Raw genomic sequence first — 26,547 nt, forward strand, 5'->3', positions numbered from 1 at the left:
GATAAAAAAAAAAATAAAAAATTTGAGTTTCTATAACTCCGTTCTGATATCACATATAAGTTTAAACATGATAAACATTATTTATACATAATAATTTTAAGACCTTCGAAACTCATAACTTTACAATCATTAACATTAAAATAAAACATACCTTGATCCATAGCCTCCAAATATATATACATATATATTTCAGATTGTGTTTGTATCTCTCAACCAACTCTTTCTTATGCTTCAACTTAATTTGATGAATATATTTAACATAAACATCATAAGTTTAGATAGGATCAACCCCTAACCTCTCTTTTATAATCACTTCCATCAAGTGATTAATAATGTATCATAATTATATCATCATTATAGAGTTCTCATATTCCGAAATGTTATTACAATTTTACAAAATTTTGAGATCATTTATAAGAAAACATAATTACCATTATGATAATAATATTTTATTTAAAAATTTTTCATATTACCTCAACAACTATAATTATAATTTCATTTGAGACAATTATTGTCTTATATTTTATACATTGATAGATTATTATTATTATTATTATTGTATAAAATTTATTTTAGCTCATGATGGATATAAGAAATTATGGACCGCATTCATGGCAGGGAAGACGCGGAGCTGATTTGTTCAGAATCTAAAATAATACGACACCGTATTACTTACGCAGACACAGGCAGGCAAAAATTTGCTGCACCAAAAAATCCAGATCTTTTATCATTTTCATTGATCTTTTTTTCAATTCCCTATTGATCTTTTTTTTTTCAATTCCCTATCTGCTCTTCCAACAGACGCAAAACCCCACCGTCATCCTGTCGGTGTGTGCCCGGAGAACCTTCAGCGAAGAAGATGATTTGGGACGAATGGGAAGAAGATGCCCAGCAAAATCACGGAGCCGACCACAATGACTCTTACTTCAATTTCGATTTCCTATCCGTTGTCTCCGAGTACAAGGTTCACTATCCCTTCTCCATTATCTTCGTTCTCTCCGTGAAATTAGAGTGTTTTTTTTTCTTTTTTCTTTTTCTGATTTTTCTATATATTTTCTCTCCGTGGCTAAGCGTTTTCTTGTTTATCTTTGTTAGATTAGATGATGGGTTAGGGCTTTGCTAGCATTGATGCATTTTGATTCATGGGTTGTTGGAATGTGTACGGCATTTTGATTGCTGTTTTGATAATTTTTTTAGGGCTTTTCGTGTGTAGGATTACTATAAGATATTAGAAGTCGATTATGATGCAACGGAGGACACGATTCGATCCAATTACATCCGTCTTGCGCTGGTTGGTGTCCGGTTAATTAGCTGATGCTTAATTATATTTTGAAGCTATTCCTTACAGATAATTGCTATATTTAGCAGTTTTTTCCAATAAATATGTTTATATTTTATCTAAACTTGTCAGCTGTAGGTTTTAAATATATTTTTTCCAAAAATGTGTTTAATGGCCTGGCCTGCTTGCAGAAATGGCATCCAGATAAGCGGAAGGACCAAGACAACACAACTTCAATATTTCAAGATATAAACGAGGCTTATCAGGGTCAGTTTTTTTTTTTTTTGGTTGAATTTTTCTGTCTTTCAGTGAACTAGATACTGTAGACACTTTCTGCTGGCTTTTGTCCTCTCTCGGGAATTCATTCATAGACTTTACCAGGTTCTAGAGGAGATTTTGTTCTGGGTTTACAAAGATATAGGCACCTTCTGCATTACACAATACACACCCTGCAATCCTATGTATGTGGGGTAGCAGGACTGCAGGAGGGAAGCCCTAGCTTGTAGATAATAGTTTTCTATTCTCTCTAGATTTAGTATCATTGCCTGAAATGCTGTTTCCTTCCCCTTTTTTGTGTGATGATAACATAGAGCCCCTATTCCCTATTTTATCTGGTTTTGAAAGTATTTGGTTTTAATGTTTGTTTTTCAGTGGTTTGGTGGAGGTCAGGAATCTCAGGATTTTTGCATTGTGTTTCAGCTGCCTTGAATTTAAAGGAAAATTTGTTGAATCAAACAATTTTTTTTTCTTTAATAGAAATAGGAGAGGCAATAAACAGGCTTTAGAAAAGAGTATCTTAAATTGATTCTTAAGACTAGGCTAGTAGCATGGCCAAAAACATAGACATTCTAGGAAGGAGCAAACGTTGCTGTTACTCTGTTTATCTCATTGTGGTTCAATATTGGGTCTTTGGTTGTATTTTCATTTGTATTAAGCACAATAATGAAGTGGGAACGGGACATAGCAGACTAGCAGTGCAGCTATTGCAGTAGCTAGCATGGATGGTAGGTTCAAAATTTTGAATTGCATTGCATATAACTGTTTATATGCTTGGTTAACTAGTTGTAAATGCTTTGCACAACCTACCTCAATGAAGCCTCATCCAGTCTTCTTCTAGTTACACAAACTTATTCCCTTGACATTTTTTATGCAGGGCTGCATTTTCTCTAAAGCCACAGAGTTTTGGTAAATTGTTTCTTATTGTTATCTCTAAGCATTGGCCTAACACATGCATATGAAAGCATTGATTTCTATTGTCTTTTCTTGCCTTGCCATGATGTGCATTTGGCATACATTTTATTTCCTGATTTATTCATCACGCTTTAGACCGCAGAGCGTTATTAGTCATGTGCTTGTCAGATTAAAAAATTACATTTTATTTCCTGCTTTATTCATCATACTTTAGACTGTAGAGCGTTATTAGTCATGCATCTGTCAGATTAAAAATATCTTTCAATTTTAATAAATATACATCATCGTCATAGTAAAAAAAAAATATAAAAAAATATATGCCAAACACATAGCAGCCCAATAATAGTTTTTCTCCTTATTTCTCCCTTTTTTTATTTGGTGAACGTCGTCCCCCTTCATTTTTGTGAGTGGTAAAATAAAAAAAATGAATGTTTTTGGTTGGAGGAGGGTTCTCTCTCAGAAGTTTGCTGGGAGGATGCCTTTATTATTGTTTTTTTTAAATAGGAGCTGCTTGTATTATGACTTTATTATTGTTATTTTTTAAATTAGGAGCCTGGGGATGCTTTGTCTTCCCTTTATATCTTCTTTCTCACAATAAATTTCTTTGTCTATTGAAAAAAAAAATGCAAAATGAGGTTGATCTTTAATATCTTTGACCATCAATTTTATTGCTTTTAGCATTGTCCTCAAATAATCTTTTCAACATGCGAAAAATTTTGAACTATATTCGACATGCAAGGAATTTGAACTGCATTCTAATTTGGTTCACCAACATCTTCCTAAGGTTTAAATGCTCATGCTCTTAGTATGTGGTATAGGATAGAGATTTGTTGGAGGAAATAGCATGTAGTGGTGCATCTATGGTGGATAGGATGCCCTGGACTGTGTTTAAAAGCTCAAACAATGCAATACCCTGTGCACTAGTGATGGAGGACCACATTTATCTTTTAGGCCGCCCATTTGACACACCTATTTTTGGCGTAGATTTAGGAAATTGTGCTTGTATTAGACTTTACTTTGTTTTGTGTTATTGACTTTCTATTGTATCATGTGATTTCCTGTTTTGGTTGGGATTTTACATATGTGTTTGTAGTAGTGGGTATATATGCTGGTCTGTAAGTTACCTTGACAGTTAATATTTTGAATCAGATTGCACTCTCTCTCTCTCTCTCTCTCTCTCTCCATCGCAGCAGGTTCCTTCTTCTTCTACCTCCTCCTTCCATTCTGTACTGTTCTGTTCTGTCCTTGTCTGTTCCCTTCCCTCTCCTGCTTTCTCTCTCTCATTGTTCTCCTCTTTTTCTGTCTACTCTCTTCATTAGTCTCTCAATTTCTCTCTGATTTATGAATTCTGTTGCTGTTCTACATCAACCAGCTTCCCCCAAATCGTTGGTATGAGGACGCATATGTTGGCAGGCTGACCTTCACTTGTGAAGAGGCTGTTTCCTGACTTGAACTTGTGAGCTGTAGGTTTGAGCCTAACACCCTTGCCATTTAGTCAAGGCTCACCTTCACAAGGAATTGATGGTAGCTGTACATTTGAGGAAAAAGTGAATATTAGATTAGGATATCTTTGAACTATTCGGAAAAAATGCTTACTACATGTATGAATTAACATTACCATGATGTTGGGTGCTTGGAGGAAAGTTTATCCTGAAAATATTTATGGAGTTTGTACCATGCTAGTTTCTTTGTTCCAATTTCAGTTGTAGTTACAAGCATAAGGATGACTGTGTACACAGCCTTCCTGGCATAATATGGCTACCAGCCACTCAGTGAATATTAAGGGAGCTCCATATTCATTTTGTATAGAAATTTTCATAACAATTTGGGAAGTTTATTGGGAGAGCAATATTTTTCTAATATGACGTGACAGTGATTTCTTTGCTGAAACTTTTTCATATGCTTTCTAAAAATGTTTGGAAACATAGCACTCTCATCCACTTTAACTTGATTTGACATTAGTTTTCTGATGCAGCATGCAAACAATTTTCTAATTTCGTATGTTTATTTAGGGCCTTTTTGCTGTGGTTGTATCTTCAAGATTCTAAGGTATTATTTAGGAAGCAAGACTTTCGTGTGTTATTACTTACAGATCAGTCTTTTAGCTTATTTAGGATTCCTAAATTAGTTTTCTTATCATCCAATGATTGTAAGCCTATTAAAAAAGCCTCTATGTATTAGTTTCCATTCACACTGAATTGAGAATTAAAGTTGTCGAATGTTGGTCCTACATTAAGTTGTATGATAGAAGACTTGATGTCTCTCAACTGTGAATGTATTTGACTAGGTTCACAGTTTTAACTCAACTTGTGACAATTGTTAGTGCTTGACAGGGTTTAATATCATTTTAAACTCTAAATTATAGTGTTCCCAGTTTTAATTTATATCTCTACTCCATCCACTGCCACACATCCCCTCAGACACTGTTTTGTCTGTTCCAAACCTTAGCACTGTTCCCCCAAAAAAAAAATAAAAAAAATAAAATCCTCCTACAACCCAAATCCCTTCAAGTCCTAAACTTTTCTGAACCCTCATCTATTTGAACCTCATGCAAAAAAAATTAAATTAAATTAAAAATAAAAAACATTGTTGCCTCAGTCCAATCCCTTTGAAGCAATCAAAAACTATCCTCATTGTTAGAGACTATTTATGTCTTTTAGCATTATTATTAAGTGTGTTAGTATTTTAATTAGTGAGAGTTAGTGAGGGTATTATTGTCATTAGAATGTATTTGATTTTTATTATAAATAGAGTGAGAGACCTATCTTCAAGTTGGGTCATTCATTTAATCAAAATCTCAACATGGTATTAGAGCATGGCCCAACCTAAACCCTATCATTCTTAGTTGTTGCCAGAAAACACATTCCTGTCGCTGCTATTCTCAGATCCACCTCCACCATTCATTATTTCACAAAACTAACCATATAGCCAAAAAAAAAAAAAAAAAAAAAAAAAAAAAAATTTCTGAAGCCTACCCCCTCATAACCCCATCGCCGAAAATAGCCCCACACGCTGCCATGTGCCGGGCAAATGCCAGTAGTGCCAACCCCACGCGTTGTCATGTGAGAGAGTTTCCAGCCACCTTTTTCTATTTGCTTTTTTTTTTCCTCTGCCATGTTTTGATTCCTTTTTAAGACAATATTATCAGGCTCTTGGGCATGTTTTTTGCCCAAAGATCTAACCTTTTTTGACCATGCACTCATGGTAATTCATTTTTGTTCGGTGCTTGTAAAGGCTTCTTTGTGAGTTTCTTGGAGCCGTGGCAGTGTTCGTAAGATAAGATTGTGAGGCTGTGGCAGTGCTATCTCAGTTGGTAAGTCGTTCACCTTGTCTGTGGTTGTGTTAGTGCTTACATAGTTTGTGATTGTCTCAATTAGTTTTGATTGTTCTTCTTGTTTGACATTGGTGTGGCTGCAAGTTTGTGAGTGTTGGGATGGAATCTATGAATCCCAAAAATATGTTTCCTTCATCGCTGCCACAAACAACAACCCAAAAGTAGAATGAAAGAATTATGTTCAATGGTCTAAAATTGTTCGAGTTTATTTAGCAGGATTATGAAATTTGATCACTTGCTCAAATCTAAACCTTCTAATGAGAAGAGAAAAGAAGTGTGGGTTCAAGAAGATGCCTTGACTGTTTCCCTCTTGTGGAATTTGATGGAGCCTTAAATTGCACGGATGTGTATGCATCTAAATACGTGCAAGGAGATTTGGGATTATGTCAAGCTTCTATACTCTAGTAACATTACACATATGTGTGATTTATCCAGGAATACTTTTAGTTACAACAAGGAGATAGGAGCATTGTAGATTATTTTGGAGAGAGAAGTGTATTCATGAGAAGCTTAACGTCGTGCAACCTATAGCCGCCAAAGTTCATGATATGCAGAAGCAAAGGGAGCAAATGACATTTCTTTGGGTTCTAGCGAGCTTGAGACTTTAGTTTGAGGCAATCTGATCCCAGATACTTAGTAGTGCATAATTGCCATCATTTGCTGATGTTTATTATTGTGTGCTTAATGCTTCCTTTAGCACATATTCTCCTACTTTTGCATCTGGCTATGAGAGGACAACCTTTGCTACATAGGGTGATTCTAGTTCTCTACCAAACAAGCGTTGAAGTTATCGAGGTGGTTCGAGTAGTTGTGGTGGTAGAGATGGACGAGGTAGAGGTACTCCTTGCAAGTGCACTCATTACGGATGAAGTAATCATACTATTGAGCAGTGTTGGGTTCTCCATAGTAGACCTTCACGTGTTGCCAATGTAGCCACCCCTGACTTCACACCTTTGGGGGCAGCCAATGCAACCACCATTGACTCCACACCTTTGGAGCCGAGTGGGGGACAACGTACTATATCCTTGTCAAAGGAAGAGTATTCCAAGTTCCAGCAGTATCAAGCTTCTCTTCCCATTGCATCTCTTGCCCAAACTGGTCATCCCATAGTATGCCTTTCATCCAGTACTTCTTGTCATAGTCCTTGGGTCATAGACTCCGCTGCCATTAATTATATTATACGTACCTAATTTCTTCTCCACTCTTCAATATCTTTTAAATTTACCTTGTGTTACTCATGCTGATGGATCCACCACTACAGTCAAGGGAATTGGGACTATAAGTCCCACTTCTATTTCTCTTCCTTCGGTTTTGTATATTCCCAAGTCTCCTTTCAATCTTTTGTCTGTTATTAAGATTACTAAATCCATGAATTGTTTAGTAACATTCTTCCCTAATTATGTGGTTTTTCAGGATTTGAGAACAAGGAAGATGATTGGCGGAGGTCATGAAGCTGGTGGACTTCATCACTTTGAGTCGCTATCTCCTTCTACTGCCTACACTGCTGCTGGCACACCTTTCCAAATTCATTATTGTCGTGGTCATCCTTCACTAGAGAAGTTAAAATGTCTTGTTCTTGATTTGAGTTATGTGTCTAGTCTTGGTTCTGAGTCTTATCTATTGGGAAAGCACCATTGTGCCCCTTTTGCTTCTTGAGTCAATAAACGCGCTGCAAGCCCTTTCATGTTAATCCATTCTGATGTTTGGGGTCCTAGTAGAGTTGTGTTCAAGCTGGGTTTCTGGTGCTTTGTAACCTTTGTGGATGATTGTTCAAGAATGACTTGGCCATATTTAATAAAAGATCGTTTTGAGTTATTTCATATATTTTGTGCCTTCTATTTTGAAATAAAGACTCAATTTGGTTTGCTAGTTCAAATATTTTGAAGTGATAATCCTAAAAAGTATTTCAGTTCACAATTCACTACTTATATGACTCAGTTTGGTATTGTTCATCAACTATCTTGTGGCCACACTCCTCAACAAAATGGGGTTGCAGAAAGGGAAAATAGGCATATCCTTAGCTTCTCTTGAAGCAATAAAGTGTTGATCTAGTCACCACCGAAGCCACAAAGAACTATCTATATTGATTCTTTTTGTCGATAAGTTTTGATTGCATCATAGGAATTACAAAAAAGGTTTTCTTTTGTATACCTAAAGTTATTATCGTAAATTCTTTCATTTTGATAGCTTTTTGTGAAATCACTGACACCTTACTTTATCAAATGCATGTACCTAAAGTGTTTTGGGGTGATGTTGTACTTACTACTTGTTGTTTGATCAATAGGATGCCATCCTTTGTTTTTAGTGGTAAAATTCCCTACTCCATTCTCTTTCCTAATTCAACTTTATTCTCTCTCCTTACCCTTATATTCGTGTATGTGTCCTTTGTTAATCAACTAACTCTTGGGGTGGATAAGTTGGATCCTTGTGCTATAAAATGTGTCTTTCTAGGGTACTCATATACTCAAAAGGGATATCATTGTTATAGTCCTGTGCTGCATCACTTCTTTGTTTTCGCTAATGTTATCTTCTTTGATTCTATACCTTATTACACCCGGTCTCTGAGGGCTTCTAAGTTCAATCTCTTCATCTACCTAATCTTCCAAGTTTTACTTTGCTGTCCTTGCCCAACCGACCATCTGAGTCACCATGTAGTTCGAGGCGTTCGCATTGTTTTGATCATCCTAATTTGCAGGTATATTCACAATGGTGGCTCCAAGGAAGAGAATCCCCTATAGCTTCTACTACCACGCCTTTGGTTTCCTCTTCTTATGATCATATTTCCCATGATGTTGATCCTCCTATGCTGTTCGGAAAGTTAAATGCACATGTATCCAGCATCTCATTTCCAACTATGTTTGTTATGACTTCTTATCATCCTACTATTATTGTTTTATTACTTCTCTACCATCTACTGCCCTTTCTAAATCTGTTTTGGAAGCCGTAGCCCACTTTGGGTAGAGGAATGCTATGGTTGAAGAGATGAATGCTTTTACAGGACAATGGCACTTGGAACTTGGTATCTCTTCCTTCTGACAAGTCTGTGGTTGGTTGTCGCTTGGTGTAAATTGTGAAAGTCAACACTGATAATTATGTGGCTCGTCTAAAGGCTTGTCTTGTTGCTAAGAGGTATACTTAGGTGTATGGTTTGTGGATTATTTTGACACCTTTTCTCCGGTTGCCAAACTTACAGCAGTACTTCTGTTCATTTCCTTGGCTACTACTTATCACTAGCCTCTGCATCAATTAGATATGAAGAATGTCTTTTTGCATGGTGATCTTAAGGAGGACGTCTATATGGAGCCACCACCTGGGTTTGTTGCTCAAGGGGGGTTAGGCTTAGTGCTTCTGCTCAAGAAGGCACTATATGGTTTAAAATAGTCTCCCAGAGCATTGTTTGGTTGTTTTATTGTTGTAGTACTTGATTTTGGTCTTTGACGGTGTATGGTGGATCATTCTATGTTTTATCATCATACTTCATCAAGTAGGATCCTTATTTGACGGTGTATAGTGGCTCACACTACTTGTGAACTTTTGTGGATGAAGAACATGTTAGAAGAATTGAGTTTTTCACATTGTCAGCCTATGAAGTTGACATGTGAGAATCAAGCTGCTCTTCATATTGCCTCCAACCCAGCCTTTCATGAGTGGATGAAACACATTGAAGTTGATTGCCACTTTGCTCAGGAGAAACTTTTGCAGAAGCTCATTACTACTGCTTATGTAAAGTCTAATATGCAGTTTGCTGATTTGTTTACCAAAATTTTGGGGGGTGCTGGTGTTAAATTTATTTGTAGCAAGCGAGGAGCATATGGCATTTATGCTCTAGCTTGAGGGGGAGTGTTAGAGGTTATTTATGTTTTTAGTATTATTATTATGTTATTATGTTAATTAGTGAGAGTTAGTAAGGGTATTATTGTCATTAGAATGTATTTGATTTGTATTATAAATAGAGGGAAAGACCTATCTTCAAGTTAGATCATTCATTTAATCAAAATCTCAACACTCATCAACTAGCAATTTATTGTCATGATTCGTGGACTAATCAAATCTAAGTTTGTTCACCATATCCACCTACAACTTCACAGAAGAATCTGGCTTCTTGGGTTTTTGGGCATTGGATAGAACAGGCCACAACTCCATGCATGAGCAGAGCTTCTTCATTGCCATCATGCCATGCCATTGCTGCCAAAACTTCCAAACCAGTTGCTGGTTCGTAGTCCTACTCTTGTGGTTGCTGAGTTTATCACACAACCTCTCCACCTTAGATCATCAACACTGGTGTTTCTTGCACTCAAAGTTGTTATACCTTGGTTGGAGTGTTTTCATTATCATTGAGCCTCATTGTTACTGTTTTTGGACACTATCTTGCTGCTCCTTGCTCATTGGCTTTGTCGTCACTAGCTGCCCTCATTGAGACCCTTCTTTTGTTCACACTTGTAAAGCTTTTGAAGAAGCCATTCCTTCCATTCAGTGAACCAACTTCTAAACCCGGTCACATTAGTTGGGCAAATTGGTTATGTTGAACCGAGCTGAATTGAGCCAAAATCCAAACTGGCTGGACAGCAGATTCTTTTTTACCTAAGTTTTTAAAAGTAAAGAAAATGGTGTTTTAATTTGGTATGGTAAAAGTTTGATCTTGGATTAGTAACCTTGACTCTATGCTCTGGACTTTTATGCCAATCCTTGATCCTAGTTACCGTGAATTAAAAAAGATTCCTTGCTTTCAGCCCATTGAAGATGAGGTAGTCTAGAAAGCGGAGGTAGTTGAGGAGGCTACTACTTGGATTGAAGGATCAGTGGAAGAATATTGGATGCCTCAAAATTGGAGCCTCATTGTCAACCAATTGATTTCATTATCCCAGATTAATTTGTCAGCGGTTCATAAGTGTTCACTCAAAAAATATTTTTTCATTTTGAAGCAGGCACATAACATTGGTCTTTTTCAAGCTTGGTCACGATCCGAGTTCTTCATCATTTGGAAGTCCATAGTCAGAATTCTTGCTAATAATGGTGCAGCATGCAAAAAAAAAAAAAAAAGGCTATTTAACTTTTTAATTTTTATTATATTTTCATATGCTTTGTTTAGATTTTTTCAGATAATTAAATGTTAGTTTTATTTTTAAAAATAAAAACAGAGAAAGTATTTGTATAATAAGATGTGAATTGAACACAAACCACAAAATTAAGCAGGCAAGGTTATTTTTATTAGGGTCATAACTCCAAGATTCTAGGGTATTATTATTTAGGAAGCAAGATTTTAAGATATTATTATCTAAGTGACTGGTAGTTTAGTTTATTTAGGTTCTTTAGTTAGTTTCCATATCTTCCATGCATTGTAAGCCCGTAAAAGGACTCCTCTGTATTGGTTTGCATTCAGAGTAGGATTGAGAATTAAAGTTGTTGGACGTTGGTCCTGCATCCAGTGGCAGATTCAGGAATTACAGTTTGGGGAAGGGGGGAGTATATAAATAAGTAATTTATTAATAATATTTAATATTTTTAATAATATATATATTTTAAAAATCATTCTTAATTAATAGACTGACAGTATTTAATATACAAAGAAAAATACAGTAAAAAATTGAAAATATTTGTAATGACAGTTTGACATGATGATAATTATAGATCATTTAACCAATTGCCTTACATTTGAGAGCATAGATTTTATGATTTAGATTTTTATTTGATCTTTATGGATTTAAACAAAATATAATGCAACATTGTATCCAATTATTATATTAATATAATTATATTGACATTTATATAAGTATAAATAAACCAACCCAATAACTTATAAAACCCTTGCCAATAACCAGAATGCTCCAATCATAAAGCCATTACCCATACCATGAAAAGTAAATGATACCATACGGCCATATAGTGCAATACATTTTTGGGAGCGAGAGGGGAAGCTTGGGGACCGCCCCGGGGGGGGGGGGGGTGGGGGCCGCCTTTCCACCATCACCCCCAACACACACATCCACCACTGCCTGCATCTCTTTTGTTTTCTCAAGCAATCTTCAAGACATCGTCTTTGTTGGCTTGTTTTGTGTATCCTTTTACATTGCATGCTAGATACACTTTTCATCCTCATGATATATTCCAAAATTGTAGCTGCCCAAGAAACAAAAAGTTGCTGCAACTAGGAATGTAGGTGAGTGGTGTATACTAATTTATCGCATATTATTTATAATTGCTTTAGGAATGACCACGAGCACAAAATATATTATTATGGACTCAATACCATGATATAATTTTTCTGCATGCATAGTTGCATTCCATTACCTCATCTGATGAGGAAAAATGTATTCTGTTTGCCTTTTTACTTGGGCATTAATTTTATGGCTCTGACCAAGTGTAAATGAATTGTCCTACTTCAGCAAGATTATGGGCATGTTTATAGAAGATTAGATTATAAAGAAAAAATAATATAACATAAAAATTCCCATTAATGGGATTGGAAATTGCGGAAGTCATTATTATTACTGATGGAATTTGGGATATTAGTTCTGATTCTGATGGCATTTTCTGGGAAAGTCGTACATTGCTGGCAATCATTATAATGATTATGTATTTGTACTAACCTTCTTAGGCTGCATCTGTAGAAATTGATTCACTGTAATGCATCAGGTTGATGTGTTGTAGGAAAAACCTGTCTGTTGGATGTTGGAAGCTGATACCAAATTTCTACCTCAAAGCTTAATACTTGGTTAACTCAACATAGGGGGGAAATGACCTATGTAATATTCCATCAGAGCCGAGAGGAGATCAATTTGTGTGAAGGCATGGGTCATGTTTCTTTGATAATAAGAATCATAATTTCTTATCTTGATTTTGTAATATTTGCCAGTTTGGATGCAGCTACCATCTTTGATCAATAAGTGACAAAGTAGTCAAGAGTTGTGTAATGCATATAATTTCCGAAAACAGTTTTTGTTTTTTGGTAGGCATTTAGTTACATATTAGACTGCAAATACTTTTTGTTATTGTTAAAAACTGTGGGTGGAATAAATTTCAGTAGTGTAGTTGTTGATTGTGTATATTACTTTCTGTAAACAGTTTTAAGCGATCCCGTCAAAAGGAGGGAATATGACAAGGGAGGGATGCAGCATGGTTATGATTACAACAATATCACAGTGAGAATTTCTGCTATTTTTTGCCAGGCTTTATTTGTTTATTTACTCCCTGCCTTTTTTGCTAGGCAATTTATTTTTTATATGCTAATGCTTTCACGTTTGATTTCTCCTCCTTTATCATCTTCTCATTATTAGAATTATTGTTATGGGTGCAGGATTACCTTAACCGTTTCAAGGGGCTTATATTAACATGCAATGGCCTTGGGATCAAGCATTCAGTATTGTAAGAACTGAAAGAAAGTTACCTGTGCAGTTACGCTCTTCAGCTCATCTCAGGCTGTAAATTTCATGACATACTGATGTACTTGCTGATGCCAGGAGCTAGGTATAGGGATGATGACAAGCATTTGGGATCTGTTGGGGTTGACATTCCCTCTTGCTCATCTGACTAAACCCTTGCTCATGTATAAATGTAAAATGACCCTGCCATTATGTAATATCTTACCCTGAGTTTGGGAGTATGGATTTTAGACTCTAAATTTATAATTAAACTAAGTACAAGAATGTATCAAGTTTTGTTAAACTTTATTTAAAATTCAAATTCAAGTCTCAAAACTCACCACTACCAAACATAATATTAGATTTTCATGATTTACGTTTCACTGCATGTGGTTTTTGGCTGTATAAAGTTGGTTAAAATAATGAATCCTACATATGATTGCTAGGGGCTTGGGAGGCTCAGATATAATGACTGTAAGATTGTACCATTGTGTGAAATAAAACATTGCATATTCAGTATAATATAAGCCGAAAACTTGGCTAAAAATGACTTCTTTTCTATCCAATAAAAGAGGAATTCTTGGGGATTATGGACAGACTGACAATCCAGTGAGAATATTACCACAATTATCTTAATGGCTTCTTATATCTGGCAGTTTTGGATGAACATAAATGATGAAGAGAACAGGACAGATTGCTCAACGGTATGACAAAATCCTCCACTGGGGTCTGGGCAAAATGGAAAGGCATCCCTATAATAGTCTCGTTCTTTTCAGCTTTGCCTTCTAGTTGAGATCCAGCCCCTTATGGTTCTATTAAGGTCAAAGATTTTTCTTTGGGTAAAGAAAACGAAAGAAAAAATAAAGGAAAAATTTTTTATTTGTTTTTTTTTCTACAATAAATATTATTAAAAATAAAAAATTGTTCAAATATGATAAGCAAGTTAAAAAAAATTTAAATGTAAATGATGTGTAAATCTAAATTTTTTATTTATTGATTTAGTAATTTTTTTAAAAAAAAATTTTTCCACTTGATAACCAAGTATAAACAAATTAATTGTTTTAAAAAAATTTTTCTCTTACATTTTTCAAGTTCAAACAAATCAGAAAGCTATTCAGGTATTGTATGCTACATTTATTAGTTGTGTTGAGGAAAACCATTTCCTTTGAACCTTGGGTAGAATGGAATAATACGTACTTGAGGGGGTCATTAATCCTAATTCCATATTTGATGTGTTAAAATAAAAGAATTAAGAGTGAAATAATAAAAATTATATATGACTATAATATTATAAAGAAATGACTAGCAATTGTAAGAAGTCATTCTTGTAATATAAATTAATTAAAAAGAAGTAAATCATAGTGAAAAAAAAAAAAAAATAGAAGTCGTAAAGAAGTCACTCATCGTAAACATTTTACATTATTTCATCCAACATAAAAAATGAATAAGCTGTTATGAAAACCATTAAAATTAATGGCTGTCACCTCTTCATTTTCACCTCCATAAATTATGTCTCTTCGTCTTCTACCACCATAAATTATGTGATATCCTTATTGTCCTATAAAAGGGTCCTTTCTCCCTCTCATTTTGAGATACATAAAAAAAGCTTGAAGTATGCAGACAAATAAAAAGGATGAGAAAAGAAGAGAGATAGAAAGAAGAGAGATATTTTGTATAAGACCGGTTTCAAATCATCTTCTAATTCCTCCTGAGATAGTGAAATTTTTTATCTCATCCGCCCATGGAATAGGCATAGCCAAACCATGTAAAATTTATGTCTCATCTTTATTTATTTTCCTGTATCTTTTACAACACTTTATCAGCACAAGACTCTAATTATCTCAGATATTTCTTTAAATCCTATTTGATTTATTTCTTGTAAGTTTTATTCCATAAGAGTATAATATTCTCTAGAAGCAAATATGACTTTTAAAGTTTAAAGAGTACGAATCTCCAAAAGAGATGGTAAGATAGTCCTTATGAAGAGACTAAATATTTAAATCTCTCACTTGTATATTTAATCTCTCGAAGAGATAACTCTCCGAAAGAAGTTATGCATCTAGTCTCCAGAAGAGATGGTAAATATTTACCTGCTGAATAGGGTATATTTTTAACGTCCCGAGGAGATGTTAAAATCGACCTCCTAAAGAGGTGAGACGTTTATCCTCCAGATGAGATAGTGCATTTAACCTCCAGAAGAGGTAGTAAATTATTACCCATTTTTATATTGTAATTGAAATCATACTCCTGAAAAGTACAAATTGAGGAAAAAATAATGTTCCTGAAGAAACATATATAAGTACCCTGGAAGGGTGGTAGTAATATTATATCTATTATTATTTCAGTTTTATTTCAGTTTTACATTTGTTTTTCTAAATTACCTTATCATTGTTAATTTAATCACATATCGAACCTAAGCAAAGTTGAATTTGTTACCTTTGATATCAAATACAACAATTATTTATCATGGATTCTTGATGTTGATATCTATCTAAATGGAATGAACTTGGGAAACACTATTTTAGATGAAAATACTGCATCCCTACACGATCGCGCAAAAGTTATGATCTTCCTTTGTCATCATTTAAATGAAGAATTAAAAACTGAATACCTCACTATTAAAGACCCACTTATCTTATGGAAAAATTTAAAAGATAGATTTGACCATCAAAAGACTGTGATTTTACCAAATGCTTGACATGAATGGTTGCACCTGAGATTGCAAAATTTTAAAACAGTCAGTGAATATAACTCAACTCTATATAGGATTAGCTCGACACTAAAATTATGTGGTGAAAATATTACAGATGAAGATATGCTTGAAAAGATATTTACTACTTTCCATCCCACTAATGTGCTCCTGCAATAGCAATATAAGGAGAGGAAATTTACTAAATTTTCTGAACTTATATTATGTATTCTTGTTGTTGAGCAAAATAACGATCTTTTGATCAAAAATCACAAAACTCGTCCAATTGGTTCAACCCCATTTCTTAAAGTGAATATGAATACATCTCGTGGTCGAGGATGACCGAAAGCATGGTTGTGGGCATGGTCAAGGTCGTGGTTGAAATAATTACTGACATTGACATGAGGCTGCAATCCCCCGGAAGAGGGATGACCCCCCGGAAGAGAGATGACCCCCAGAAGCGTAATAATGATAAGGATCAACGACCTAGGCATTATGAAAATAAATGCTACATGAAAACTAAGCTATAGTCCCAAGAGGGAGGGGGGTGAATTGGGTTTTAAAAGTTTCTTTTAACTCTTTTTATAGATTCACAACTTATTGTAAGTTAAGTATTCAAACAAGGATGATTTGAATTACAATATCAACTTAAAATCAATATTCACTTTTAAAACTTTAAGAATGAGTAAAATGATCTTGCATCAATGTCAATTAACACCCAACCAAAGATTTTGTTGACCTTATAGGTCATTCCCAGTTTTGATAATGACAAATACTTTGGTATTTAATGGTTTCCAAGTTTGTGTGCAGGTTTTCATTGACAAGTTTATATAATGGCATGCGGCAACTTGAAGAGAAGTGAAGACACAATCACATTTATTAATTGTTGTAATGTTATTGGGTCTGTATTAGTAATTAGGATATCGATTTGTAATAATCTCTGCATGTCATGCATATAGGTTTTGTAAGCTCAAAAATGCCATAGACTGACCATAGAGACTGAATGACCTTAGGGACCGACACCAGGTTTTTGGGCGTACTTGAAAAGACCTTAGGTCCTAACACATATGCACTAATAAGTTCCCGTATCACTTACATAATCAGGGGAATTAGTTAAAGAAAAAATTGGACTTAATTGAAAATATATGAGAGGTCAGACGACCGAACCCTAGGTGTTCAAGACACCACAGGCGCTCGAACCGCTGAGAAGTCAGTGGGTTGACCAGGTTTTGGGCGACCGAACCAGAAATGAGTGCATCTCCCTCAGGCGACTGAACCCATATCAGAGTGCTTTTCACCAACTTGGGCACCTGAACCTTTTAGTTCAAAATGAGGCCCGGGCGATCGAACACAAGAGTTCGAGCAACTGAACCTATGACTGGGCATCTGAATTTACGAACAAAGGCTACTAACTTTGTTTCGAGTTGCCGAAACATGACACGGGCGACCAAACCTATTTAAATACCTTTTATTCTTGTGTCTATTCAGGCGACCGAACCTCGATTCAACCACTCGAACCTCGGCAGGTTAAAATTAATTTACTTAAGGTAAAAATGGGTTAAGTTGGGTTAATTGTGTTTAAACCATTTGAAACTTTTCTAAGAATTCCCAAACAAGTCCCAAACACTTATAATTTTACTCCTGCCTATAAATATGGGTTCATTTGTGAGGATTAGTGAGAGATTAGCAAAAAATCATTAGCCAAAAATCCTCTCTTTTGAAAACACTCTTCTTGTCCAAATATTCTCAAATTTCCATTCCCTTGATACATCTTAGCATTGTGAGAGCTTATTAAGTGGGATAGTGCTTAGTAGAGGTTGCTTATACTCCCATAGTTTTTCTTGATTGCTTACCATTATTTTTGGGAGTCAAGCAAGAGTTTTCCCACAGATTTTTATTTGATAAATCTAGTGTTGGGAAAATCTCATTAGCTTAAGGATCTTTACATTGTCATTACAAAGATTCCTATAGCTTGATTTTGTTGTGCAAAATATTTTTAACAAGCTATATTATTCTTTCAAGCAACTCTTGAGCATAGTACATTGAAGAAAATATTTTGAGTTATTTTGAATATTTGCAGCATCTTTGAAACCTTGGTTTATTATTGGAATTTGATGTTCACTGTTTCAAAGAAATAACATGATTAGAACACTCTTGAACATATTAACGATCATACCTTGTTGAGTGTAGCTTGCACAAAAATACACATCACTGAGCTTACATCTACCTACATTGTTGATGTGTATGTGATTGATTAAGTATACTACACGTATTGAGGTACATATCTGCTTTACATGAAAGCATAATCATTGTACCAGTTTATTGTGATAAATATTGTTGTATTTCCAGGTGTGGCCTGAGGGGGTTTGATCTAGTCCAGAAGGATCAGGTTGGGGTCAGCCTTGTGTATTTGACCTAGGGCCTTCTCCACCCTGCAGGGAGAGTTTGTAAAGGTTGAGGTCAGCCCTGAGCTAATTGACCTGGTTGTAATCGGTGCTGCTCCACTCGTTAAGTGAGCTTTTAGTGGAATCCTTGGGCTTGCGAGCTAGAGGCGGGGACGTAGGCACAGTTGGACGAACCCCGATAACATATCGTGTCTCTATTTATATTTCCGTAATTTATTTACTGCACGTGTATGTTTTATTGTGAATGATGCATATGATTTAAATTTTAGCATATTATATTAATCTGCACATTTGGGATTGCATAGACTGACCCTAAGTTGTGATATTATGCTAACATATGGTTTAACCTAGGAATAAGTTTTAAAATTCCAATTCACCCCCCCTCTTGGGAATACACCAAAGTTAATATATTTTGATTCAATCAATACAAATCAATGATTCAAAATGTAATACTCTCAGCTTTTGAATAATTCAATCAATCAATCAATCAATCAATCAAACACAAGAAACTTAACCAATTGTAAAAGCTGCATCACTTCCTTGATTCAGCGTTTGCAAAAACTCAGCTTAGAGTTTAAATAAAGTCCTGTATGAATGAATATTAGTGCACTTCTTTTAACTAAGATTTTTGCAAATGATTAATCAACGTACTCCCTTTAAGGTTTCCACAAAAGATTAATCAACGTACTTTCTTAAATTTAAAGTTTTCTCAATCACAAAATTTCAGCTTCCTGCACTCCAATACACAACCACACAATTTATAAATGTAGAAAAATTAAAAAGAAAGGATAGAAAGTGTGACTGAGTTTTTATGAGATTCAGTTTATACCCAGCCTATGTCCTCACCTTAGGCAACACCACCTAAGGATTTCACTACTACATTCCTTTGCGGGTGGAACGAACCGTTACAATCCCTCCTTTAGGGTGGAGCCCCCTCTCCAAGCGATACCCCACGCTCAGTTACAATGATCCAATAAACCTAAACCGTCAAGAAAACAAAAAAACAAAAAAAGATTCTTGTGTACAAGAGATGCTCTTAGATAGAGCTGGTTAGTACAATTTATAGCACTAATATACTTCAAAGTAAATATCAAAGAGAATGAGATTTGAAGCTCAAGAATGTATCACCTGAATTCTTTTCTTGATATAAATCAGTAACTCAGAGGTTTGAGCTCAGAGAAGAGTGATCAGAGACTCAGTATGTCTCAGAAATTCTTAGTAAGAATGTGTAAGCAAGAGAGCTTTGAGAGAGAAAGATCAATATGGCTTGAAAATAGATTTTCAATTCTTGGTATTGATTTGATTTAAGAAACCATGTCTTTATAGGCTTTAAAAGTGTTTAATTCGTGTTGCCCAAGTTACTTAGAGTGTTTCCCAAGTTTATACAAAATTTGGGGCACAAGCAATATAAATTTGAATTTTAAAAATTTTAAAAATAATAGCCGTTAACGAGGGTTAGGCGCCTGCGCTTCGAGATTAGTCGCCTGATCCTTCCGAACATAGTGTAAATTTTATGTTTAAAATAGGGTCAGGCACCTGAGGATTCAGGGGTCAGTTGCATGGACCTACACTACCTGTTCAAAATCAATTCAGGAAAATTTTTAGTTGCTTGAGGTCTAAAGCTCAGTCGCTTGAACAGTTATAAATACTATTTTTTCATGTTAGTTTCAAAACTATTAGCCACCTTGCTTTGTTACTTTTAAAAAGATTTTTTCAAGGTTTTCAAAATAAGGTCTCTAAGTCCATATCAACCCTAATAAGCTTTAAAGCATTTCAAAATGATATTTATGATGTACTTACATAAGTCATCCTAAAGACTTAAAAACTCTCTAAGCTTGAAATCTTCATATATCTTTGCTTTGAATCATCTTTGACTTGAGCTCGAGTCTTATTTTAGCTTCCACATGTTTTGAACATCGTGGTCCTTTTGAGCTTTTCTTTTGATCACTTTTTTTGATGAAGTATAGCTTTATGATACTTGTTATCTTGAACTTTCATTTCTTTGATCCTTTTAAACTTTGTCATACAAGGTTTCCTGAAATATTATCACTTAAACAACAACTTGTTAAATTAACCTTTATTTGTTATCATCAAAACAAGATTTGAAAGTCATGTTAGGCCAACAATCTCCCCCTTTTTGATGATGACAAATAAGGAGAAAAAATGAGAGAACCTTGATAAGGCCCCCCACCTCTTACAATAAGCATGCCTTTTAACAATTATGAAAAATGATGATTTCAAATACAAGTAAGTTCAAAACTCAATAAGTCACAATCAAGTATATTATGTTATAATGCATTATAGCTCTTGCAACATATATGCTTATGGTCTCATTCTTCTTATGTTCTCATTTTTCTTATTATGCTCATTTTTGCTTTTACTCCCCCATGATATATCTCATGCCAAGATTATGTGTTTTACATATTTGCCATGCTCTCATGTTCTCATGGTTGCTCTCTAAGATACTCTCTTCTCATGTTTGCTCTATAAAATATCTCTCCCCCTTTGACATCAATCAAAAAGAAATGAGGATCATAGTCACAAAGAGTCTTAGGATAGCACATAAAAAGCATAGTCATATAGTCGTTAAAAATTACAAAAAGTCATAAGCAAGGGAGTTACAAACCAAACTAAAAGAAAAGAACAAGCAAACAAATCAATACAAAGACTAAGCCAATACATAAAAAAGACTTTAATACAACACAAAATAGATCAAGCATCAGTAGCATCATCATCACTATCATCATCAGCCTTAGTTCCCTCTTCTTCACACTCCTCACTTCCTTAGATTCTTCATTAGATGAAGCATCACTCCGAGGGGCAAAACTAGTCTCCATAGGATCAACACTACGAGATGAGCTAGCCCATACTGCTCTATACGAGTAAGGCCAGCTCAAGTGAAGAGTAGGTAATGTGGAGTGAGGATACATTCTCCTGAAGTGATTGGAGGCCTGAATGAATATCTCTGCCGAAGGTAGTGAATTCTTGATGGAAGGGGATAAACCAAGAAAGAGTATCAGTTGAAAGTCCTTGTTGCTGATCTTGAGGTGGAGGAGGTACAACTGCTGGACTTTGTGGTCATCCTCCTTTCAAAAACTAACCTTGATCATGCTTTTCATATCCTATTTGTTTCAGGGTTGTGGAAGTGAAAATATCATACCTAGAATGCTTGATGAACAATTCGGTAGGAGTAGTGACACTAAGACGAGAAAAGAGAAGGTTTAGAGCACTACCATAAGGAAGAGTGACTCGATTAGCTTCCAATTTAGCCCACATCCATTTCAAAATTAGGCTAAAGAGATCAAGTTTCTTCCCTTTTAGCAGACACCATAACACAAAACAATCGATGTAGGAGAGGTGATCATATGAACCAGCTTTTGGTAGGATGTTGTTTGTGATAATTTTTTTAAGTATTTGAGCTTGAAGATTCATCTGCTTGTACATTGGAGGATGACCAAAGTAACTAGGTTCCTCTACCATAATCAGTGGCAAAACTTCTTTAGGTGTGAAACCTTGCTCTAGAATTTATGTTTGAGCAAAAGTTAGACATTCAAATTCACCCGGGGTAATATGCAAAGTAGGAGCCAAGGTTTGTGGAGTTAAGACTATCTTCTTTCCTCCAACCTCAGTGGATAGGATATTTTCTCCATGGATCATATTCGCATAAAAGTTTTTTACTAAGTTGGGATACAATCCTTTGGATTAATAAATTTCAAAATTCTTCCAACTAATATTCCTAAACATAGATAGGATTTCCGAAAATTTTGAATCAAAGAAGGAGGTATCTATGACCCTACAAAAAATTAATTCTGTAGAACGAAGATGAGAACAGTATCAATGCTTCGATTGAGGAGTTACGAGCCATTGTTTGATGTTATTATCATCTCTCCCTGAAGAAGATCCTTAATTTTCTGTAGTTTTGGTGCGAGGCATCTTTGATTTTATAGGATGAAACAAATCAGCCAAGTGAAACCTAGAATCCATGAGAAAAGGTGTAGGAGAGTGATTGTGAGGCTTTGATTCGAGGGATTTTGTATTAGGAGTCGAGGGAAATCAAGAGTAGGAGCCTCGAGTGAGTGATAGAGCGAGGTTGAGTAGCCTAGAATCTAAAAAGTTAGGGTTTTTCGACTTTAAAATATATAGAACCCATGAGGTCAGGCGCCTGAAGATTTGGCTCAGTCGTCCAACAATTTATGAAATTAATTTTTCAGCAGGCAGTAGCACCTCAGTCGCCTGAGCCTCCAATTTACACTATTCAGTCGCCTGACTCCCTTAATCCTTTAAAAATTCTCTTTTTACTCAATATTAACTCTTCTTAAACAACTTTCCTACTATGTAACAAACCTAGTTCTCTTCTTATGGATATAAGTCTCTCTTTGGGAATGGGTTTTGTGAAAATGTCCGCCCATTGGTCGTTTGTATTTATAAATTCAAGTAATATGTCTTCTTTTTGTACACGATCTCTTATAAAATGGTGTCTTATATCAATGTGTTTAGTTCTTGAGTGTGATATTGGATTGTTAGAGATTTTTATTACACTTGTGTTATCACACTTAATTGGTATGGCTGAATATTATAGAATATAGTCTTTTAATTGTTGTTTCATGTACAAGGTTTGTGCACAACAACTCCCAACTACTACATACTCAGCTTCAGCGATGGATAAGGCTACGAAATTTTGTTTCTTAGAAAACCAAGATACTAGGGATTGTCCTAGAAGGTGACAAGTCCCGCTTGTACTTTTTTTTTTTTTTATCAATTTTATAGCCTGCATAATTGACATCCGAATAACTAATCATTTCGAATCTGGTGTCCTTAGGATACCAAAGTCCTATATCAATTGTACCTATCAAGTACCTTAATATTCTTTTCACAACTATTTGATGTTATTCTTTGGGTACTAATTGAAATCGTATACACATACATACGCTAAACTATGTTCGGCCTACTAGCTGTTAGGTATAACAAGCTTCCTATCATACCTTTATAATATTTCATATCTACCGGTTTTCCTTTTTCATCCTTGCCAAGGCTTATGGAAGTACTCATGGGGGTACCTATAGGCTTACTACTTTCCATATCAAATTTCTTAAACATATTTTTTTTATATATATTTGGATTGATTTATAAAAGTTCCATTTTTTGCTTGTTTGATTTGTAATCCTAGGAAGTAGTTCAATTCTCCCATCATGCTCATTTCAAATTCTTCTTGCATACATTTAGCAAATTCTTTACATAGATCATTATTAGCTGCACCAAATATAATGTCATCTACATAGATTTGGATTATAATCATGTCATCCGTCTTAGTTTTGAAGTTTCTTGCATAAATTTATTAACATGTTACAAGCTTCATCGTTGGAGGCTAAAAATAATACCCAAGTAAACCTAGAGTAGTCATCAACCATAACAAAGGCATATTGCTGACCTCCTATGCTTTGAGTTCTAGTAGGACAAAAAACAAAAAAAAAAAAATCTAAATGAATAAGTTCTAAGGGTCTACTAGTAGAAATATGTTTCTTCTTTTTAAAGCTTGTCTTAATTTGCTTTCCAAGTTGGCAAACATCACAAATTTTATCTTTTATGAATTTTGTATTTGGTAAACTTTTGACTAACTTCTTTCTTGATAAGTTTGATAGTAAATCAATGCTTGTATGCCCTAGTCTTCTATGCCAAAGCCAATTGGTTTCATTTATCACAACTAAACATGTTACATCTTAAGAGATTACGTTTTCAAGGTTTATACAATATACATTATTTACTCTATAAGTTGTGAATAGAATTTCATGTTTTCTTGGATTTTAAACTATGCACTTATCTTGCTTAAAGATTATGTCAAACCCTTTGTCACTAAGTTGACTTATGCTTAAAAGGTTATGCTTTAAACCATCTACTAACAAAACATCATCAATTGTAAGGGAGGGTTCTTTACCTATTTTACCAATCCCAACGATTTCACCTTTAGCGTTGTCACCTAAGGTCGTATACCCTCCATCTTTTTGAACTAGGATGGTGAACTTTGTTCTATCCTCGGTCATATGTCTTGAACATCTGCTATCCAAGTACCATTTTTCCTTTGATGGAGTGGTCCTAAAGCATACCTACAAGGAAGAATTTACGGTGTTACTTTTGGAACCCAAACCTTCTTAATTATTTTTAAGTCATATCTATTTTAAGTGTTCACTTTCAATTCATTTTTGATTTTGACATACTTCTTTTTAAGTGGATAATCAAACTTTATGTGTCCCTTATTCCTGCACAAGTAGCAAGTAGTGTTTTCATGTATATTTGTAGAGGATGTACTTGCATAGTATTTTGCTTCTTTTACAAAGTATCCCATAAATAAGATCTTCTTCTTTTTGTTTTCAATTCCATTGTAACCAATTCCTTCTTTATTTCTAATCATCCTTTCTTGTCCAACCATGTTTTCAAAATTTTCTTTTCCTTTAGTAAAATTGTAAATGATCTTATCTTTATCTTTAATTTTACTTTTAAGTTCACTTATTTCTAAGTCTATCTTGCTTTTATCATTTACTTGTAGTTTGACCAATTCTTGAGACATGTTGTTTATTTTCTTCATTAAATCATTAATATGAGATTATTTTTCTTTTTTAGCTAATTTAGAGGATTCTGACTGATTTTTAAGATTTTCATTTTTCTATTTCAAAGCTATATTCCTTTTAGTTACTTTAATGAATCTATTATGTAAGGCAAATAATTCAGTTTAAATTTCTTTGTATGAGGGCATACTATCACATGAATCATTACAAGACTCTCCACTAGATTCTTCCGATGAACTATAGTAAGAGTTTACCTTAACATTGTGTGCCATGAAGCGCATGTTGGAAACTTTTGTTTGCTTGATTCATTCTCCGATTCGTTAGAGCTTGTATCATCCCATTTGACTTTCATTGCCTTCTTTTTCTTCTTCTTGTCTTTTTTCAACTGTGGACCATCAGGTTTAATGTGTTTTGACCTTTTTGCAATTATAACAAGTAGGAGGTTCATTCTTAGTTTCTTTCACGTTTGTTTCTCCTTTGTTAGTTTTTTATCTTTTAAATTTCTGAGGGAATTTCCTATTCTTCCTGAAAAATTTTCCAAGTCTTTTGGTAATAAAGGCTAGTTCTTCTTCATCATCTAATTCGTTGTCTTCATCTTCATCATTAGAACTTTCTTTGGCAACCTTAAGGGCTATTGATTTCTTATTTTTATTATTGTTTTATGAATTTCTTTCATTTATCGCCATCTCATATGTGGGAAGGGATCCAATTAATTCATCAAGGGAGGTATTTTTCAGATTTCTTCCTTTCGTGATTGCTGTGGCCTTTGGTTCCCATATCGGAGGAAGTCCTCTAAAGATTTTTCGAATCATTTCATATGTTGAATAATTATTCCCTAAAGCATTTAAGAAATTTATTATGTGAGTAAACCTAGTATACATGCTAGTGATAGTTTCATCGATATTCATCTTAAAGGCTCCATACTCGCTAGTGAGTATGTTGATTCTACTATCTCTAACATTTACTGTTCCTTCATAGGTTACCTCTAACTTATCCCATATTTCTTTAGCTGACTTACATGCCATCTACCTATTGAATTCATTAACGTCTAAAGCACAATATAGTGCATTCATGGCACTTGAGTTTGCTTGCATCATTTTATAGTCATTATCGGTCAAGTCTGGCTCTTCTTTAGAAACTTCTTTACCATCTACTAATTTAGTAGGAATGTAGTCACCATGTGTGACAACTTTCCATGCTTTCCGATCCATAGTTTGTAGATAGATTCTCATTCTTTGTTTCCAAAACGTATAGTTTAAACCACGGAAAATAGAAAGTCTAGTTGAGGATTGTCCTTCAGCAAAAGAGGATACACCTAGGTGTGCCATTTAGACCTTTATATAGCTTCTAATTAAGATTTGCTATAACTTAGCTCTTATACCAATTGAAAACTATGGTATAGTTCCAAGAGGGGGGATGAATTGGGTTTTAAAAGTTTCTTTTAACTCTTTTTATAGATTCACAACTTATTGTAAGTTAAGTATTCAAACAAGGATGATTTGAATTACAATATCAACTAAAAATCAATATTCACTTTTAAAACTTTAAGAATGAGTCAATTGATCTTGCAGTAAAGTCAATTAACACTCAACCAAAGATTTCGATTCAATCAACACAAACTAATGATTCAAAATGTAATACTTTCAGCTTTTGAATAATTCAATCAATTAATCAATCAAACACAAGATACTTAACCAATTGTAAGAGCTGTAGCACTTCCTTAATTTAGCA

The 26,547-nt window shown here is 34.6% G+C and overlaps 1 protein-coding gene across 1 annotated transcript; it reads left to right on the plus strand.

Moving 5' to 3' along the window:
- The first annotated feature begins 590 nt into the window (after window positions 1-590).
- Window positions 591-13,498, plus strand: LOC131161921 (uncharacterized). Its single transcript, XM_058117947.1, has 6 exons — window positions 591-686; window positions 802-964; window positions 1,214-1,291; window positions 1,471-1,546; window positions 12,867-12,943; window positions 13,099-13,498. Exons 2-6 carry the CDS (start codon window positions 860-862, stop codon window positions 13,168-13,170), a joined length of 408 nt encoding a protein of 135 aa, XP_057973930.1. The 5' UTR covers window positions 591-686; window positions 802-859; the 3' UTR covers window positions 13,171-13,498.
- Window positions 13,499-26,547: the final 13,049 nt, after the last annotated feature.

The sequence above is a fragment of the Malania oleifera genome, chromosome 8 (genome assembly GCF_029873635.1).
Source record: "Malania oleifera isolate guangnan ecotype guangnan chromosome 8, ASM2987363v1, whole genome shotgun sequence".
In the NCBI taxonomy this organism is placed as follows: Eukaryota; Viridiplantae; Streptophyta; class Magnoliopsida; order Santalales; family Ximeniaceae; genus Malania; species Malania oleifera.